Raw genomic sequence first — 21798 nt, 5'->3', positions numbered from 1 at the left:
CCAGCAGATTCTCTGCAATCTGTTGACAAAGAGCCGGCCATGACAGCTAGGGCAAATGTGGCGGAATTGCGAGAGAGGCTGACAGAAAAAGTGAAACTGATGGCTGTCAACCCTGAACAAGTCTTTACAAAGAGGACAGATCTATAGAGACCGTATGGCTCAGTGCTGTACTGCGAATGAAAACGTCTCCTCTGACCTACCAACTGCACTGCGCCATATGACATCTAGGTGTTCAATTTTCTCCCATTATCAAACATCAAATTTTGTAACCCAAAATATTCTGCATTTTGTTGGCACACGTGATCATTCAGGCAATAGGATTTTCAACATAATGAGGTTTATTGGGGATGTGCAAGAGGCAGTGTTGCAGGAAAGAAGTCTGGGGGTGATGGAGACATCGATTAGCTTCACAGCAGTGAAATAAACAGGTGGTGTCAAAGATAGGCAGCATTTCTCAGCTCTGAGAGGCAATGTTTTCCCATGTCATTGACATCTTTGGAGGCAACAAGGGCGCCAAGGTTAAGCACTTCCTGAGGCGGGCACATATGCATCATAAAGTATCTTGTTACAAATGATAAATTCTTGCTCATCAAATGCATTTAAATAAAATACTAGTATTGAAAATGTATTTGATTGAAATACAAGTATTTTGTAGTTTGAAAATACATAGAAAAAGGACATTCTATACAAACTGATATCACATTTTAGGTAAAATCAATATTGGTCCACCCTGAACTCTGCTTCCCATATCATAGATTTGAAGTGGCCAGTCAGGGTATACTGGGATATTTAGAGGTGCATTCTGGGTGGTTTCAGACCCTCTTCCCCCCCAAAAAAAATGTATACATCACCTGTGCAAGCCTCTTATTTCCATTTATTACATTTATTGTTAAGAAACTGTAAGAAGTGTAATGGCATTATTAAGTACTTGTATTGGTACTCAGTATCAACAAGTAAGTACATGTACTTGGTGTGAAAAAAAGTGCTAATGGTGCATCCCTAAGTGCGAGATGAGAGATGTGGGTCACACAAAACTAGACTAAACTATTAAAGACCTACCACAAATTTTATATAAATACCTAATTGAAACAGTGCCCATCTCAGCGGACTAGTAGGGGATGAGGTGACACTGTGTTGAGTGAGACGCAGTGAGTGGAGGGGACAGGAGTAATGAGTGCAAATTCATGATTTCAGATTTACTGCAGTTGTGTTTGACGAAGATTACTTTCTCTTAAAGCAGGCAGTTGGTGAGGAATTAGGAGGTGTCAGAGATAATGAATCTGGTGGCGAGGTGGAGCTCGATCCAGCAGCGATAAATTCAAATTTGTTTATGGAGATATATCACTGTCTGTCACTATAAAAGTTGACTGCGTACCAGAGGAGGATGTGTCCTACGACGCCAGGAGAGGACTTACTGTGGCGGATGAGAAAAGAATGCTAAGTTGTCAAAAAAGCTGCACTCGAAGCAGAGAGGAGGATGTCATGGCCTTATCTGACATCAGGAGAGAGGGGGCAACTATTAGACTGAACACATGCTGACAGTGAATTATAAAGATTTTGAGGTGAGATTTTCCAGCACAATGACAGACAGAAGGTTGTAACAAAATAGATAGATAAAAACTACTTTAAATCACTAAAGTATATTATGCCACAAAATGAGACAAGAAAAAGCTGAACAAGAAGTTTGATAATTTAGAGTAAGTAGATTTCACACATGCATTGTGAAAGGAAAAGGATGTAACATCATGTCAGTTAAAGATTTATGGGGATTTACAGGTAGAATATGGCAGAAGTTGAATAAAACATTCATGATTTCATTAGTGTATAATCACCTGAAAATAGGAATCACATTTTCATCAACTTACAATGAGCCATTTATATCTACTGAGGGCACCATGTTGCCCTGTCTCCTAGAAATTACTTTATATACAATTTATTTGCAACAGCAAATAGGAAAATGTAATATTGACCAAAATACAATTTTTAATTTGTTTTCCACCAAAATAGACAGTGTTGCATGAAACTTTCCAGTAAATCCAATGATGGCATTATTCAACAGTCAGCAGTACCTTGAGACATGACATTTATTTTTCAATATTTAACTGAAATTATGATCTCTCCCTAACCTCAACCATAGTGCTTTTATTGCCTAAACCTACCCAAAGTCATGATATTTCCAGCAATAGCAATTATTGACTTTTAAATGGGCTTGTTAGTCAATACTTTTGTTTCACCTGAGGTTTTAGAGGACAGCAGACATTCTTCTGCTAAATCCCACTATCAAAATCTTAGGCAATAAAAGTGTAGCCCACAGGTAGACACTGCTCATCGCTGCCCTCTGGTGGTTGGGAGTATTTATAGCGAGAATGGGTACAAAGAATATATAGATAAAAATCTGACAGTTGTCATGAAAATTATATAACTAGACCAACATAATTCAGCCAAAATAAAATAATAGTTACACTAAAATATATAATGACACTATAATTATGTGTGCATTAATAATAACAGAATTAAAGCAGACACTTAAAAGTAACTCAAAAGTTACTTTCCCAAGAAACAAATTTTGTAATGCAGCAATTCGTGAAGTAATTCCAATTCATACTCTCAGAGAAGCAACTAGTAACTGTAAATAATTCCTAAATTTTAGTAATTTGCCCAACACTGACCTTCACGAAAGTATTTTTGTTGCAGGAGTCGTGACACAAACCTCGGACCATAGGGTCCTGCACTTTGTATGCCCAACAACCACCTGGTTGCCATTTAAGACTGTTATATAAATGTATTGTTTCAAAGTTGATTGTAATCCTGACAGGAATGACACTGCCACCACAATGTAATTAGGAAAACAATTCTGTAAGATACAAACATAATTTCTTTTTTTTTTTTTTTCTATAATAGCCCACAATGGACAAATCAAAAACTATCTCTAGATACGGCCTTTTGAGTTTTGCAGCCACCTACACGCTCGGAGCAGGAGAGTGACACAAGGTGTTTGCAATCTGCAGACTCAACAGTAGATGTCATTAAATCCTAGACACTGATCCTTTATATGCTGCCACTAAAATCCACCATGTCATCAGTGTGTGGATGGTCTCTGGTGAAGAGATTTCACTGTGTTTAAAAATCCCCTCCAGACATCTTTCAAGAAAAATGAATATAATGTGCTTTGAATAATAATTTATGTCCGATGGTTTTCCCACAAAAGGGGCTCCGTTATCTCATTAAAAATCCTCTCTCTCCCTCGCTAAAGTCAGGAATCTATGAATATCCAAATATTTCTCTTCTATGTATCTGGACCTTCTGCTTCACCGAAAAGTCCATTCTGAGTTGTGTCTTTAAATTTAATGTGAGTGCAGAGAAACTCTCCCCCTTCAGCAGATGAATGTGAAAACAGCCTTCTGGTGCCAAACTCTGCACAGTGAAGATTAAACACCCAAACACCCAAGTGAAGTAAGAATAAATAAATCACATTTTTGAGTCCGGGGGGGCGACTTTGAGTAAAACACGGCCGGCAGGTGTTGTTGTCTCTGAATAATTTGATTTTGAATTAAATTTGATAACCTAACAACTGGATAGTTAAAACACTGGCTCTTAACTTTACTTGAGATTGTTTTTGGACTGGCTTGAGGGATCAATTAGATTCCCATGACGAGATCAGCAGACAAATTGTAAGTCAAGACTGTTGAAGAAAACCATTTGAGCGATAGTGCAGAGACAATCTGTCCTAACTAGAAAGACTAAACTACAAGCGCACCACTCTAGTCTCCAAGGGAGCTTCCAGCAACTAGAGCTGGGTCTTGGTTCCGGGATTAAACAGTAGCACCGAGTCCTGGAAAGTGTCTGGATCTACGAGGGAGAGAAGACATAAAGATGCACATCAATAAAAGCATGCAAATGTCCCCTCTGTATTTACCTTAATGCCCTCTATCAGAGACCTCAAGGAGAGGCCGCGCTGCTTCACGTCAGTTGCACAATGTGAAGTGGCAACATAAAAGAAGTGGATCAACCATCAGGGTGAGCAAGATGAAAATAAATTGGTCACTGAGGGAGCTAAAAGCCTGGAGACCACTGGCCTTTAGCTTACCCTCAGGGCTGCTGAGCCACAGAGCGGGACCTTCGGTCTCAGGTGGGGAGCATGTTAACCCACCACACTGCTCCAACGCTGCAATTAGCCAAAATGTCATGAGTCACAAATCAGCCTTTCAAGGCAACGTTACACATAATCATACTGAAAAGGTTGGCTGCCACATGTTGGGAAAGTTTCATGAAATGAAGCAGCTCATGCAGTATTAAGAGTGAATGGTTCTCTTTCATGCCCCTTAAAGCAGCATAATAATGAACATTTGCACAGTAAGATATTATATACTTAATGTAAAACCTGGATGTTATGTGTAGTATCAAGAGTTTAAACAAAATACAGGATAAAGAATGTAGTTAGGTCCCTTGCCTGTGCCTCACACTGTGAAATATAACAACCTGTTTTGCAATTCATAATGTTGGTCCTGTTTCAAAATATACAGCGGAGCTTTTCAAACTCTGTAATCACACTGTCTACGTTTGCTTTGATAATGTACGATTCTGACATTTCTTGTGTCTAAAATTGTCTCCTCAGTCAGACAGGGGCACCACAGTTATGAATATCCCGTATGTAAATATGCTAAGAATTGTTGCACGTTGTTTTATCTTGAATAAATACTGTGAGGATGTTAATGCAAACTGCAGCCTGTCATTATTATTTATTTTCATTTCAGTTCACTGTGATACGAGGGTGGCTTACTCAGTGTCTTCTTTATTTGCATATGAAATCACAAAGCCCCACTTGCAGGGGACACTGGGTAATTTTGTTCAAATCACTTTAATATTAATATCTTTATCGGGTTGATTTGGGGTGGCAAAACAGCTGCAGAATGATGAAAACACAGAGCTTTAATTGCGTATTCACAATCTCTTTAGATGAATCGTGGTTTTGTCAATTGTCAAGTCAACAGTTTTTCTCCATCTATCCTGCTCTATGAGTGTGAAGAATAAAATGCTCAACCTGGCAAATTCACCAAACACCCCCAAAGGTGAAAATGTCTTCATGCTTCACTTACATGGAGGTAAAAGGTTGAGGTCAGCGTGGGAGCAGCTCTCCTGCTCCTCCTCAGGTTATCCAGTTTAAAGAAGCAGCATGAATTTTACATTAAGGCAGAACAGCTAATAAAACACATAAAACAATAGTCTTAAACCTTATCATACGGTGGGTTCTAAAGCTCCAAACCATCAGTGCCCACTTGCATATGACCACTGAAGGTTTCATTAGGAAAAATTAGTTGCATATAATCACCATTGGGGTGTAAGAGCAAACTCTTTAATCTCAGAGTGTTTGCCTTTAGTTACGTAAGTATTACTTTATGCGACCATTTTCGTAGATAATTTTAATGGATACCATGTATTTCCCTTCAAAGTGAAACTATTTGTGGAAGGCAAGACAATGGCTGAATTTATGGTGATTGAACAGAAGGAGACACCGAGAAGCATTTTTTGGGCCAGGGAAAACCCAGCGAGGGGCAATTTGTAAGATGCTGACACTGACTTTGATGTTGGCATTTGCGACTCCGTGGCGAGCTAGCCAAATGTTAGCATGACATAACTCTGTCTCATATAATTACATTAGCTATTGGCTAATGTAGTGGCTTAGTTTTTGTTGACTCCTGTCGATGTTTGTGTCTCCTTTCTTCCCTACACATTTTATTTCCTCATGACTTCATCTACAGTTTGTTTCACAGGTACTTCTTGCCACATCTTCATCTATGGTTTGATTTAGTCAGTTCTTGTCATATCTTCTCCTTGTGCATTTTTCTTATGGCCGAGTTAAATTTACTTAGGCCTGTGTAGTTTTTTTGTTTCTTTGTTGTCCATTTTGTAGAAGCTTGCTAACTCAGGCTAACTGAAAGTGTTAGCTAAGCCAGCCAACAACCAACGATAAGTCTGTCAAGCAACAATAAAGAAAGACGTGGGTGAAGCGAAACCATTGTAACTCAAGTGCACATGTGCTTTATTACAACAGTATACTGTTGTGAAAACCTGACACCTTTTTCTAACTGGAAGTGAGTGAACGAACATCAGATTGTTTCTTTTTTTCTAAGGAAGATCTTCCAACATCCTTTGTGTGTCAGCAAACAGTCACGTGAAGTGTCGCTTGTGCAAAAAAAACAATCACCCTGTCTCAATTTGGGTGGAGTTTCATGCAGTTGCCTCCAACCTGTTTCATCTGGTCAAAATCAACACTGCCATCCTTGACATTTCTGTTTCAGACAGGGAGGAGGAGAGGCTAATTAACGAAATTGAGAGCACATCTTCTATGATCCACAGCAGGCTTTTTATGGTAATATTCTCAAAAAAAAAAAAAAAAAAAAGAAAAACAAGGTTTGGAAGGAAAGTAAACTGACCCCCAACTATTGAGAAACAAGACTGACTGAAGAAAACCACATTAATTATGAATGAATAACATAGACTCTGAATTTCCTCATCTGCAGAGGGAGATATAAGAGGCGCCGCTGCAGCATCGCTCATATTATATTTGTACATTTTTTCACCTTTCATCCGCTCAAGTTTGCTTGCTCACTCCCAGTTAGGAAGCTGTGTTAATTTCAACGCTTATGCAAGGAGACAACCTAAGAGGCTTTATGCAACACTCCTGAGCTCAGGGAAATATTTTGCTTAAGGGGCAAATTCAAGTTTGAAACTTATTAACATATTTAACTTTAAGCCAGTCGATTACTTAAAAATGATGAAAAAAATGAAAATTTGTTCTCACAAAATCGTGCTACCATTTAAATACTCAAATTAAAATTGTGAATTGAATTGTGAATTGTTCTCTGTGCTCTGTTGTCATTAATACTGCCAGTGCCTTTCTGGAGATAAAGGGATCTCCATTACAAATATTTTCCTGTCTTTTGTAGCTGTGTCCAAAGAAGTGAAGCAGTTTGAGGCCAAATTGCTCCCCTGAGTGCCAAAAACATCTCAGCAGTAAATAACAGTTACAGGAAACTGCTTTTTCATCCAACCAAAACCACAACAGCCTGTAAAGTGACCACACCACTCCAAGAGCAGTGTATTAAGCTACATCTGTAACTCTGTGAATGCAGGTGGAGACTTGTAATTGGGCTCTGAGGGCTCGGCTATGTGTTTCCGTTCTTCCATTAAATTCACATGTACTACAACATGGGTAAATTGGAGGGAGCCCTGTCAAGGTTTGGTGGTGGGATTGTGTTGGGGGAGGGGGTTTGGTCAGGGCAGGCAAATTGTGACCAAATGAGCATAGAATTGACTACATAATATCTCTTTTTTCCCACAGCACTTCTGGAGAGCCACCCACTTAGATTTAAAGCTTAAATGGTGAATTGCACATGGGGCTCCCTGTCTGCAGGCAATCCTAATCCCTGTCTATCCGTCACAAGGCAAATATTGACAGTGGGTGTCCCACACTGTGCAGGACACCTACTGCACTGCTGCATGTGTTGTCCAGATCTGTGCGAGGGACGCTGTCATGTGGTCCACAGATAAAATAACCTGAAACTTGTCCAAGCTCTGGCCAAGACAGTTTTGTGTTTTTTTGACTAGGGACGTTGGTCATCCTTGTTTGAATTTCAGGGATTTCATAAACTGTGTGGTACGGACATGCAGGAAAGTCCTACAGGAGCTGGACCAGACACTGGACTGAAGGCAAAACTCAAACAAAAGACCAACACAGCATATTGACAGCTCCCAGCAAACTTAACAGAGCAACGTTTCGACCTAACAGAAACCTGTCAATATATAAGCACAGTCTTCACTCAGGTGTTTGTGATTGTGGTGATTGTGAGTCAATTTGCTCACAGACTGGACCAATGAGAGCAGACCTGTATACTCTCTATAGGAGATAAAGCATGCCTCTATGGAACACATTCATTGTAAACCTCTCAAGTAGTTATGGTATATGTAACAAACACAGTGTGATATGTACAGAAATATGAATGAATATGTTTCTTTTTAGGAGTATGTTTTAAAAGTTAATTGTTAATTGCTTCCCCCACTGTATCAGGCTGTGTTATCCAGCTCTGCTCTCATTGGTTCAGTCAAAGAGTGACTCAAAATCATGTCAATCGCAACCACCTGAGTGATGACTGTGTTTGTGCGCCTGATGAAGGTGTCTGTTAAATAAAATTGACTGAGGCTTATCACTAAACCGTGTTTTTCTTCTGTCTGACTTTTGCCATAAGCTCTTTCAGAATCATGTTGGATCAATAAAGTCAGAACAATCCAATGAAAGAATCGATGTTGTAGCAAAAGTAAGAGTAATTCTTATGCTGTCTTAAAACCATAACTGGTGGCTTTTTCATGCCTCTGAAACAATTTTATAAAACCCTTCAAGGATTGGAACAAAAGGAAGATAACTGTCTAGACACAAGTAGGAAAGTGTGTATTTAACCTAAAACTATAAAATGAAAAAGTAATATTTTATTTGTTTTAGCTGTCTAGGTTTCTAAAGACAATTTCATATATTATTAAAATAAAAGTAAAATTAGAAGACACCAACATTGTAATTTAAAACATTGTCTAATCTTAAAACTCCCAAAAACTGAGATATATGAGATGATCCAAACTACACAGTAAAAAACAGTTAAGGAAAAATCAACTTTACAAAATTTTTGTCACATTCAAACTCTTTTGTTTTGAAATAAACTAAAACAAGTTTTGCTGACCTGTAATCTTTTGTTGAGATAATGGTACTTTTCTTGTTTAAATCAACTTAAATATTTGAGTTTTAGAAACCACAAAATTTCTTAATTTCTAAATTGTTCAGTGAGCCGTGAAACTGATTTATTATTTGGGTCCTTAAAAATGAAATGGTTGCTATTTAAAATATAAATATTTTTTTTACCATTATTCACTTTGACTATCATGAATTTACTCATTTTTTAGAACACAAATTTATCATCTTCTCAAAGATTCAATTTTTTAAGAGGACAATTAGATGGAGGCTGGGAGATTTTTTAAGTTTATTCAAAAACTTGAGGGTTTGAGTTTGATTCAAAACTCTGCAATTTAGTTGGGGATTTCAAGATTTTAAAATAGTGTGTGAATGCAAACGCCGTGTCAGACTCATGCACTGTGAGGAGAAATCTGGTTCATTTTCACATACACATTTTATTTTGCATCAAAGGATTGAAAAACGGCCCTACTGTATGTGGCTGTGTATTCCTGAGGGCAAACCAATCTGGCAGGTAAAGATTCTTTGAAGGGAGAGCCATTACCAGAACAATGATCAGAACAAAAGCATCCAAACAAGTGTAAAGACATGGCATCGTGAATCTCATTGGCAGAAAACACTAATTGGCTGCATTTTAAAACTGGAAAAGGTTTTCAAAAGATCTTCAAATTTGGCAGTCATTCTAAGTCTATACATCTTTGTAAGGTGGCAATCCATAACCATTCAGCAGTGAAATAGATAAGAACAAATCTAGTAAAATTTCTTTGATGTTTAACATCATATATAGCTGTCATTAAACTCTGCATTCGTCCAACATTTCCCTTTACTGTCATATTGCCCTTTCAATATTGCACGGTCATTATGTCACTGTATGTACAACCCCAATTCCAAAAAAGTTGGTATTTTGTGTTTAATGTAAATTAAAAATAAAATGCAGTGAGTTGCAAATAGTTTTCAACTTTCAAACAACTGGAGTTGTTTTTCATAAAAATACATTCATTCTGAATTTGATGCCTGTACCACATTAAAAAAAAGTTGTGACAGTGGTAATAAATCACTGGAAAAGTACTAAATACTCAAAAACACCTGTTTAGAACGTTCCACAGTTAAACAGGTTAATTAGTAACAGGTGATAGTATCATGACTGGATAAGGAGGGGGGAGGGGCAGCCTTGAAAGTCAAACTACATAGGCTCTGGAACACTCTGTCACTGCATCTATAAATGCAAGTTAAGACTACCATGCAAAGGGAAAGCCATATTTCATCGACATCCAGAAACACCACTGACTTTTCTGGGGCCCAAACTCATCTGAGATTGACTGATGCAAAGTGGAAAAGTGTGCTGTGTGCAGATAGTTTTTGGAAATCATAGATGTTGTGACCTCCGGGCTAAAGAGGAGAGGGAGCATCCAGATTGTTAACTTCAAGAGTCAGCATCTGTGATGGTATGGGGGTGTGTTAGTGCTCGTGGCGTCATGGCCAACTGTCACATCTGTGAAGGCCCCGTTAATGCTGAAAGGCACATACACAGGTTTTGGAGCAACATATGCTGCCATCCGTCTTTTTCTGAGACGTTTCAGCAAGACTTATTTCAGCAAGACAATGCCAGGACACATTCTGACTGTGTAACAAAAGTGTGGCTTCATACTAAAATAATTTTAGGTACTAGACTGGCCTTTCTGAAGTCCAGACCTGTCTTTCAATGAAAATAAGTGGTGCATTATGAAGCCCAAAATATGACAATGGAGACCTTGGACTGCTGAGCAAATGACGTTTCATATCAAGTAAGACTGGGAATTAATTTCACTTTCAAAACTACAACAATTAGGGCCCTATCTTACACCGGATGCAAAGCCGCTGCGCTAGTGGCGCAGGCGGATTTGCTATCTTACACCGAACCAAGTGTCATTTTTGCCACGTCTGCAAGACAACAAATGCATGGCCAGGAGGTCTAAAAATGAAGGCAAAATGAAGGTGTGGCCCGGTGTGTTTACTATCTTGTGCTCAGCACATTGTCTGTGGCGCAGTAGGTCTGAATGCACAAGATAGCAACCAGTGCATCTGACCTTTCACTTCTCGAACCAGGAGATCTGTCTTCTTGCTTAAAAATCTTTTTTCTTTGTTTCCTCCTGGTAAATCTACCGTCATGCTGCCACCACTTGAGCTCCTGAGGCACCTGCTTCTTAAAGGTGATGAGAGCTGACTTTTTGATTGGTTTATTGCATGTTCGGCCTAAACTCGCCGGTGAATTAATGAGGGCACTTGGGCACACCTGACAGGTGTATCCCGCTGTGCGCTGGTGGTGCAAGTGGTGGATTTGGACACACCTTGAATAGATTAAATCCATTGCGCCTCTCACTTTCAACTTGTGTTTTAGATCAGCATTAGATGGGTCCCTTTGTGTCCTCAGTTCCCAGACACTTACTGAGTTAAATGAAAAGGTGATGTATCACGGTGGCAAACACAACTCTGCCCCAACTTTTTTGGAACATCTGCAGGCATCAAATTCAGAATATATTTACAAAAAAAATAATGACATCAATCAGTTTGAACATTAAATATCTTGTCTTTGTAATGTATTTAATTGAGTATAGGGTGAAATGGATAGGCAAATCACTGCATTCTGATTTTATTTACATTTTACACAATGTCCCAACTGTTTTAGAATGAGTTTGTAATTGGAGAAGAATTACCAAAGCAAATATATAGATATTTTTTATTAACATACTCTTTCTGGGAATGGTGGAGAAGTGACACATATCTATTTTCCTATGTCTTTGCTTTGGATATCACAACTGATGTGTTGCTTTGTTACCATAAAAATGTTCTGGTAACCATTCACTGAGAACCACTGATAGTATAATGCATAAATAGGATTCCCAGCAAGTCGTATGAAACACAGTTTGTTATACTGGCATATCATTTCCAAGTAATTAACTGTGTTTTTTTGTGTAACTCTCAATATATGAGTATTTCTCAAAACAATTACAGCACAGCCAAGTATATATCTTCTGTTTAGGTTCTGTTTAACATAGACGTCCCTCTTTGCCATTATTGATTCTCCTCCTCAGCTCAGCTGACAATGGGTTTGTGCTTATTTTTACCAAAACGCTCTGTGCAAAGTACAACAATACAGTAGCTTCATCAAAATAAGCTAACAGTTTGAGCATTAATGAAAAATGATTCACAGTAATAAATCACAAAAGAGACAACATTGGGTTTGGCTTGCATAGCAAAGCAAAAGAAAGAGAAAAAACATTAAAAAATATATTTACAAATTATGCAAGTCCTTTGTCATTTTTAATTAGTCATTTTGTCGTGATTTTTCTTCTTCATCTCCACTGTGTGAATCTTTGTACAGCGTGTGACAGAAAATAGAAGCGGACATATAACATACTGTTTACTCTTTTGAAGAGGGGGGATGAAAATAACACTGTGAGAGAGACTGGTGTCTGTGTCTGTACATGACATTTACAGCTCTGCATTTTATCTTGCACTCGGCTTCTCTGTCTTCATTCTGTCTCCTCTCCGTCTCCCGAACGTCATTCTGTGTCACTCGCAGAGACAAAATCTCATAGCGCTTACAAACAAGGTGTCCTGGGACAGGCAGCAACTGCAGGAAAGATGCTTCACAAAGACTCTGAAAGAGACACACCAAAAACAACACGGTAAAATCTGAGTGACGATGCTTCACTTTCATTCACAATCTCAGGATGTATCTCATTTTGAAAGTGTGATTCTACAACTTTCCTTCTTATCTACATCTTTTTTTCTTATCTATCTTTTTGATTGTCTTGGTCATTTGGACTTTTCTGACTCGGGTAGCACAAGTGGATCACTGAATTACGCAGGCGTGGCATGAAGTATGCATGCACATATACGCACACATACACACATCAGAATAACTTTAATTTATGTTTCTCATATCTACTTTAATTGCTAACATTAAGTATCAGTTTCTTATATTCTTGTGTTTAAAGTTTTTATGATCATCTCTGTTATTGTTTTTATTTTTACACAGTACTACATTGGTTTATAACAATGTGGAAATGTCCTCCCAACCCTGGGAAATGTAGTTGAAAATCTCATTAAAATGACTTTGAAAATAAAAGATAAACGGTCGTACCAATCACAAGATAACAGAGTGACACTGCATAAATGTAATATAAAGCTTCTAAACTTTAGTCTTTAAAGTCCTGATTATTTTTATACCTCTATTCTACCTCTATCCTCAGCATTCCACCATGAAAAATAGTTTTATTTTTGTGATTTATAATTTATTGACCCATTAGCATGTATTTGTGAATAATTTTTGTTTTTGTGAGTGGCATTAAGAAAACTACAATTAAAATCTCATTATACAACCCCACATTGTAAAATAATTCATAAATGAAATTAACCTTGCAAAAAATTAAAGTAGGCTACATACAAAAAATAAAAGATAAAAATTAACATTTAAAAATACTGGCCGGAGTTGGTTCCAACTAAAGCCTTACCCCTCATTGAACAGACAGACAGCCTCATCAATCTTGAGCACACAGTGTGGCTAATCAGATTAATCAGACCACCCTCTAGAAACACCCCTAAAGGTAATGGTACATTTCCTAGTTGCTATAGTTTACAGGAAAATACAGGATACGTCAGAGAGTGAGGACAGAGGTCAGTGAATGTGACTAAACGCAACATGAGTAACGCTAAATAAAACTAAAAAAATAAAATACGACCTCATTTGTTGACGTAATTGCCTGTGTTTGCCTGAGTCATAGCAGATAGATTCTCTTCAGCAATGTTGGTTCTATAATGTTGATGTCACAAGGTCACAAACAATTTGAATTGATTTTCAATTTAACCATTTTTTTCAGCACTGACAGCTATGCTCTATAGAAACACCTCTTGTTTAACAATGAAAACAACTCCCATGATACCACGCTACTTCACAACATTATCAAACGCATCTTTTGTCACTGTTTTAATGTGAGAGACCCCATAGTATGAAAACCCTACAAATTATGTTTTTACATCTTAAACAGGAGAGGAAACAATTCTGATCAGACTTGATCACCAGATTTTTTTTTTTCTCATTTGCCTCTCAAGGCTTCCGTACTAAACTCTACTAAGATATGCACACTATATAACCTTGTCATATTTCTTTGCACATTGTTAGAAATGTGACAGCCATAATACAGAAGTGATCCCACTCTGTACAGTAGACCTATGAAGATTTCTGAAGTTATTCTTTGCTAATAAGGGTCAAAATCGATCTATAAAATGGATAGATACATACATTTAAGGACAGTTTCAGTAAAGCCTGCATATTATTTTTCTATGAAGACATAGTTAGCATTTGGATGACAATTATTTTGTTTACTGTGTACACTGATAGGCCCTTGTGTGGACTGACACTTACAGTGTTCCCTTTTCTCTGTGCTGTTTGTGGGAGGATGCCCGTTGTGGCAGGGATCTGTGCCAGGTCTCTTGTGGGATCCTCTGCCCAGGGTGGCCCTGTTGGACGCTGTTGTGCCGCTCCAGGAAGCCATATGCTGCCGCTCCAGCGTCGACACGGTCACCATGCACTCCTCAGAGGGGTCCGAGGCTGCAGCTGCCCACGAGCTGTGCATGCGGGATCCCACACTGTGCAGGGACTTCATGACCGGTGTGTGGGCTGTCGAGTGGATGGTAGATGAGGGTTATTTGGCAAAGTATGCAAATGAGGCATCGTGATAGAGGCACTCCTGGCTGAGTTTACTGTAATCGAGGATTCTCTGATAAATAATGTCTGAGAGTGTTAAAGTTTAAACTTACCGTCTGTGTTGGTGTCTCTTCGTCTGGGCAGAGTCCCGACCTTGTCTGTCTGTGGTTTGAGGCCAGTCAGTGGTGCCCTCTTGTGGCCAAGGCTATGCGTGTTCTGTGCACCATGGTCTGCTGTGCCAGAGCTGTCTGAGCGACACTGCTGCGAGCTTTTGCCTACAATGTGCAGCAGAGAAAGAGTTCATAAAGATAAAGATTGAACAAAGCACACCTGAAGAGTATCTGGCTCACACACAGAAGATCAAGCTGGACACTGAAGTGGGTATTTATAGAAATGAACAATGACTCCTACATACTTAGTATATTTTCTTAGAGACCCTCATCACTGGTAACACTTTATTTGAAGGGGTCTGCATAAGACTGTTAACATAACACTGTCATGATTATGTCATGACTTCTGTCATGAACTTGAAGGAGTCTTTATGAATTTTTATGTTTATTCATATAGTTGATAATGCCAATATTGTCTTTGTCATGACAACTTGACATTGTCAAACTTAAAGAACCTGTGTAGCTTTATGGTTTAACATTACATTATACTGTCGTATGTGGCTAGTCTTTGTATTGGCCATCATGAGACCATCATCAGAGTGTCATGAATAGTTTGTTTGACCTCAGTAAAGTGGTACATTTTGATCTGTCATAAAGATGCCCTTAAATGTTGTAAAGCCAGTTTGAATACAGTAGTATAGTACCAAGGTAATTTAAAGGGTTACTTGATGGGCAGACAGTGGTTAGCTAGTTTATGTGCTGCTAAAGTAGGCTAAGCGATATCTGCTGAACTGTACTGACTTTAGCTAGTTAGCTTAGCCAGCCATAGAGCTAGCCACCTAATTAGCTGACATAGCCAACTCAAACCACCTCAGTACTGCATTCCCTGTTGTCAAACTGGCCATTGTTGCTCTTGGAGGCTGTGATCGCTGGCCATACTCACTGAGGTATCCTAGTCCGGCCAGAGTCAGCATGCTAGCTGCATGGCTACATTTATTTTTGTCTTGATTAAGACATCACAAACAATGTCAGCTTTGCATTACAATGACATAACTGACCAAATGACACTTGAACACAACCTCTGAGTCTAACAGTGACCAGTTCGATGACAGAGAATATAATACGTGATGGTTTACTTGGGTTCAGTTAGTTAATTAGGCAGCTAGCTCCATGGCTAACTGAGCTAACTAGCTAATGCCAGATACAGTTCAGCAGATATCTGCCAAATTAAGCAACAAGTAAACTAGCTAACTGCTATTTGTCCGTCAGGTAACTGTAAATCACCTTGCAACACTGTTGTCAAACTGGTCTTATAACATTTAATGACATCTTTATGATGCTGAGGTCAAGGTAATTAGTCATGCTATCACTATAAAAGCAGTGTAATAAAACTTAATGACATCTTTATGACAAGTCAAAAATCTACCACTTTACTTGAGATCAAAGAAAATATTCATGACACACTTATAACGGTCTAATGACAGCCCGTGTCAAAACCAACCACATATAACAGTATAACGTTATGTTAAAGCATAAAGCTACAGCATATCTTTAAGTTTGATAAAGCCAAGTTGTCGTGACAAAGACAGTGACAGGTTATGATGGTTAATGTCAAGTTGTGTGTGTTTATGATATGATTATGGCAGTGACACCCTTTAAATAAAGAGCAGCATCATTAAATGTGTTAAGCAGAAAAGCCTTTGTTGCAGTAATATAAGCAACCAGCTGTATGAAGTTAAAAGCTTTGAGCAGCTTTTAAATGATTTATTTACATCAGACATTGTGAATATATGTATTAATAAACATGCCATTTAAAGCATTAAGAAACAACTGTGATGTGGAACCCTCTGTGGAAATACTGCCACTACACTGACTTTGTTTCACTAGACTGAAACTATTTTCTCAGCCTCCCTGAACGCATTTCAAATACAACGACTTGTAATACGTGACAGCTAAACATGAGATGATAAAATGTTTGCATTGCTAATAGTTTATAAATATTTTTAGTCACACTGACCTGTATTTCGCCCTGCAGTGGGTTATCAAAAGTATTGAAAAACACATATCCTCAATGCACAAGTCAATCTCTTAACCTATCAAACAATGGAGTCTAAAAATGGTACAGTTCTGTCCCTGTGGGAGAAGTCTTCAAGTGTCTCTCTAAAGAAATGCTTTCAGACAGAACCCTATTTATAAATGCATCAAATCTTAAATATTAGACGTGTGACTTTTCAGTACAGCACTACTTAAGTTTTTAAAATATTCTATGTTATGGTTTTGATGTCTACACAAGAACGGCTTCAAATAACTCTTAGCAGTCTGTCTGAATATTGCTTTGACAAATACTTACAGAGAAAAAAGGGTATCCAAGATTTAGACTAGGGTGGCTGAATAATCTAGAGCTTATCAAACACTAATTATGGTTTCTACATTACCTTTGGGAGTCAATCACTGTCCCTGCTGGCTTCATAAACATGTTCCTGATCTACTGTAATAACCTAAAAGACAACCACTGGACTAGTGTGTGCGGGCTTGTATGTTTGTGATTACATGGGCCATTGTGTGCTTTGGTCTTTGTTCTATGCAGTGTGTCCGTAGGTGATAGTTCAGTCTGCCAACAGACTGTGTTTTGTGCCTCAGTGGCCCAGATCCTACTGGCAGACAGAGGGTTGATACTGGACAATTTTGCAAAACACTGGATGATGTTAAAAGATTGTATTTTTGAACATCCAGTGCCATACTTTTTTTCATTATTTACTCTTGTCATATTTGTGCATGGCGAGTGAAAGGTTTGGTTGGGAAATATTGTAGGCATTGTTTTAAAAAAGCCAACATTGTTGGTCAGAAACATGTGCATCCTCTACCTTGATCTCCATATACTAACACTTTTTTTCATCTGTGTATTTATGCTACATAAAGAGCACACTGCCTCCTGCACTGGCACCGAACATTGTCATGGGAGTTGAATTGTCAACTGCAAAATCATCCAATATGAACAAAACTCCTAGGGGTACTGTGCAGAGTGGCTGCAACCTCTTCAGCTACACGTGGGAGGTAAAAAAAAAAAAAAAAGCAATGTGTCTGCACTTTTTAAATCATCTGTCCACAGCTATTTTACACATCTGCATGAAAAATCCTGATGAGAACCTATTTTCATTTTGTTACATTCTTACAGCTGTACAAAACACTTACAAAAGCTTTCTTGTGTTTACTCAAATAATGGCGAATTTGTTGTGTCAACTTAGGTAAGAGCCCAAGCATTCAAAGTGCTAGCTTAAGTTTGTCACACTGAACATTCATATTCAGATTTACATGTATTTTAGTTCACTCAAAGTGCTATCATAGGTTTATGCAACTTAACATTACCATTCAAAGCTACTCATGTTCTTAAGTTAATCTTAACATTACTATTAAGATCTACATCTGAAAGCTATAGTTTTCTTATGGAGTTAACCTGACTTGACACAACAAGTTACTTTATATTTTAAGTTTCCTCAACTTTTTCTTTTTTTTGTTTTCATATTTTATATATTAATATACCTGCCTATATCTGGTATGCTTCCTCTGTCATGTTATCTATATAATGATTATTAATCTTAAATGATCTATATGCAGCGGCTTCCTCGAGTGTTCCATCATGTTTTGTGCAGCAGAAATGATGTGGTGATGGAGCCAGTTAAATGTGGGTCTGCTTTTTTCACTCTCAATGATGCGGTGGTCTATTCGTTTAAAAGCGTCAGTCAAATTATTTTTACCACATGCAAAACATACCTGAGCCCTCAAGGTTGTCCACGCTGTGACCAGGAGTGTATTCAAAGCCACACAAATTCTTTGACACCACAGCATATCTTTCCTCCTCCTCCTCTTCCTCCTCCTCATCTTCTTCAGAAAGGAGAGTGGCTCCCAAATCCGAGCCCAGCGTACTGGACATGAAGTCCATCGGAGGGATCGGGGTGTTGGACACGTTTGGACTGCTCTTCATGTGCCTAATTAATTGTGGGGAAATACTGCATATTAATGGACAAAATACATGTAAAAAAGCAACGGAGGTCAGATAACGAGCAGGGAAAATACTGCAAAACAAGTCTCAGAATGCAGAATCAGTGCATATTCAGAAAGGTAGCGATGCAGATGCCTGCAGTGATTTTCACTGATTACTTTCTCAGCGCTGGTGTGTGTTGTGCTAACACAATGGAGTTGTAATTGGACTGGATAAAGGATATCTGGATGGGCAGGGCTGTCACCAACATGCCTGTTATCTCCCCCACAGCTGTCCTCCATGATGGCTCACATCCCGCCATAGAGGAGATGCATGCATAATTACCAACTCTATTTACTGATGTCAGAACAGCATGTTAGACTAAACCCAGTCATTACCCTCCAACACGTGTCGCCACTGACTTGTCAAGTTTTCCGATGCTCCATCAAAGGTGTAATCAATGGAGAGCTGTTTTTATCGCTCACGGGGAACATAGACCGCAGGTTCAGGCTGACACATGTAAATACCAGCATTATAAGACGCTCAAACATTGGCCATTGATATGCAAAACCCAAACTATCAACAGAATGAAATGAATAAAATTACAGGTATCTCTCCCACTCTGAAAAGCAAACGTATTTGAACAAAACTGTGATGCATACATGCAGTATAAGGCTTTCAAATGATCTAAATGTCACACAGGTCTCTCTCTATTTCTTTTTCTTCTTTTTTTTCCTTTTTTTTTTACCAGAAAAGACATCAAATTATAGAAGGAAGGTGGTCTCAAAAACTGGAGGTTTAAAACATCCTTACCAGCGCTGGGGTGATGCTTTAAAAATGAACATGTTACAGTGATGTATTACTTTTAGTAATATATGAGACTCACAATTTTGTTGTTGGTCGGTTGTTCTACTTCCACGTTCACATAGGGGGAGATTTTAGCCTCTGAATGATTTGATCTTAAGTTTTAATCTCGCGATCGAGGCAGACCTGCTGCTACTAGCGCAACCGGTTTGTTGTTGTTTTTAGCATCTGAGCTAGCTCAGCAACAGGTACTACAGACAAACTCAGCGTTACTGTTTGTACCAACCATCAACCGAAGGGGACTACCGCTGATCAATCCACTTACCGGAGGCTGTTCCAACGCAGCAGGCCCATTCTTGGGCCTGTGCCGGTAAGTTTTAGTCTTATTACGACCTCCCGTGTGCGACAAGACTACTTTCCGCTGTGGGCTCCCGTTGTGGAGCCCTCGCGAGTAAGTTTTGCCCTGGGCTGCCCCTCTATCCACCACAGCGACACCAAAGATAACAGTGCCTACAACTGTTACGACCACTTTTACTGGCCATAGTTGTTTTGTCTCACCAGCAACCACCACCAGACCCACTGGCATGCCTCCACTCACCTCACCATCCGGATGCGACAGCTGCCTCCGCCTGTCCCAGAAAATATCCGAGCTGGAAGGGAGAATATCCGTGCTATACCAGATCCGGGATGAAGAACAGATCCTCGACTCTCTGATCACCATGGGCCCCGCTGTCACCACCACAAATGCCGGAGAACTGGACTCGACTGTACCATGTTTAGATGACGCTGGCGCTGCTGCTGCTCAAGCAGCAGACCACTGGACAAAGCTGGGAGCTAAACCCAAGGCCCCTGTTAGCTCCACTCCTAGCCAGAAGGAGCCGTGGACTGTTGCCCGGAACACCCGTAAGGGTAAACATAGTGGGGAGCTTTCCTCCCACCCCCCTCCACCTCAGGCTGTCCAGCTGAGCAACAAATATTCCATCCTGTGCGAGCAGGATTTCCCTCCACTCCCAGCATCGTCCCCGGGGTCTGACAGCCCCCTGTCACCGCCTCCTCCCTCTACAGCGGTGTCCAAGTCGTCTATCCCACCTGTTGACCGTCGCTCTCAACGGCATGCCCCCACTCAGCGACCCGGCTGCGTGCAGTTCACTCCGCGTCCTGGGGCTAGCTCTCAGGTACAGGCCACCGAACTGGAGAGGGCACGCTCCCGGCGACACACCCCCTCCCCACGTGCCAAACATCAACAGTCCACCGGTCATCCTACAATCCCAGGTCAGACTTCCAAACCCCCTCCTCTTGCGTCACTGATCATTGGTGATTCCATAGTTAGGAACATTAAATCCAAAACAGCTGCGACATACTGTTTCCCTGGTGCCACGGTTTTGGACATAGTTCGGCACATCCCGACTCTTCTCAGTAAACATCCGCAAGTCAGAAATGTTGTCATCCACGTCGGCACCAATGATACCACCAAACAACAATCCGAGACTTTAAAGCGGGATTTTAACAGTCTCTTTGACATCCTAAAAGGCTGCAAAAAATCAGTTTTTATCTCTGGTCCCACCCCGTCCTTCAATCGAGGCATAGGACGTTTTAGCAGGCTGCTAAGCCTCAACACTTGGCTACAGTCCGTCTGCTCCTCACACAATGTGGTTTTCATTGATAACTTTAATCTTTTCTGGGATCGTGCATCATTCTTTAGCAGAGACGGTCTTCATCCCAGCTCACAGGGCAGTCGTGCCCTAGCTGCAAATATTTTTCATTCTATCTTCATCGTCAAACGCACTTGACTAACTACTCCTGCAGCACACCTGGACACAACACCGGTCACTGCATCCAACTCTTCTTCTTCACCGTCAGTGACAGTGTCCACCGCGCTCACTAGCTCCACCCACTGGCCTATAAATTCATCTCCTTCAAACATTGTTTTACGCAGCTCTCATATTCCTGTTATTATAACACATAGATCTCACAACAGAACCACGAACAACTCACACAGAAATATTAACAACCTACTAAAGATTCCGACTGTTGCTCCAACTTTGGCTCCCAGACTGAACAAGCTTAAAATTGCACTTTTTAATGCAAGATCCATATCCAATAAGACTTTTATTTTAAATGATTTTATCTCATCTGCTAACTTAGATTTTATGTTTTTAACAGAATCTTGGTTGCAATTGCATGATCATGGCCCTCTTGTTGAACTGTGTCCTCCAAACTATGCTTGTTTTAACCAACCCAGACTCAGTGGTCGTGGTGGTGGTCTAGTGAGTGTTTTTAAGAAAATCTTAAAATGTTTTCAACTAACCTGTGAGAAATTCTCTTCATTTGAAGCTCTCACTTTTAAAGTCTGTGGTCTCCATCCAATCATCTTTGCGATAATTTACCGTCCCCCAAAATCGCCTGCCAGCTTTTTAACTGAATTTTCTGAATTTTTATCCACCCTTGTTTTAAATTTTGACAGAATCGTTCTCTGTGG

The 21798-nt window shown here is 39.6% G+C and overlaps 1 protein-coding gene across 2 annotated transcripts in view; it reads right to left on the bottom strand.

Annotated features, from left to right (window-relative positions):
- Positions 1 to 11951: 11951 nt before the first annotated feature.
- Positions 11952 to 21798, bottom strand: part of LOC146318751 (roundabout homolog 2-like) — a 126282-nt gene continuing 116435 nt past the window's right edge. For both annotated transcript variants that reach the window (XM_084730872.1, XM_084730873.1), the window contains 4 exons: positions 18308 to 18522; positions 14540 to 14701; positions 14145 to 14399; positions 11952 to 12377 (listed from right to left, as the gene is read on the bottom strand). In XM_084730872.1, the coding sequence (XP_084586998.1) occupies positions 12376 to 12377; positions 14145 to 14399; positions 14540 to 14701; positions 18308 to 18522 (634 nt within the window). In that variant the 3' untranslated portion in view covers positions 11952 to 12375. The remainder of the gene's footprint in view (positions 12378 to 14144; positions 14400 to 14539; positions 14702 to 18307; positions 18523 to 21798) is intronic.

Source organism: Lutjanus erythropterus, chromosome 11 (assembly GCF_056507025.1).
Source record: "Lutjanus erythropterus isolate fLutEry1 chromosome 11, fLutEry1.hap2, whole genome shotgun sequence".
Taxonomy (NCBI): domain Eukaryota; kingdom Metazoa; phylum Chordata; class Actinopteri; order Lutjaniformes; family Lutjanidae; genus Lutjanus; species Lutjanus erythropterus.
Note: the sequence above shows the minus strand (reverse complement) of the source record. Positions and strands in the feature narration are given on the sequence as shown.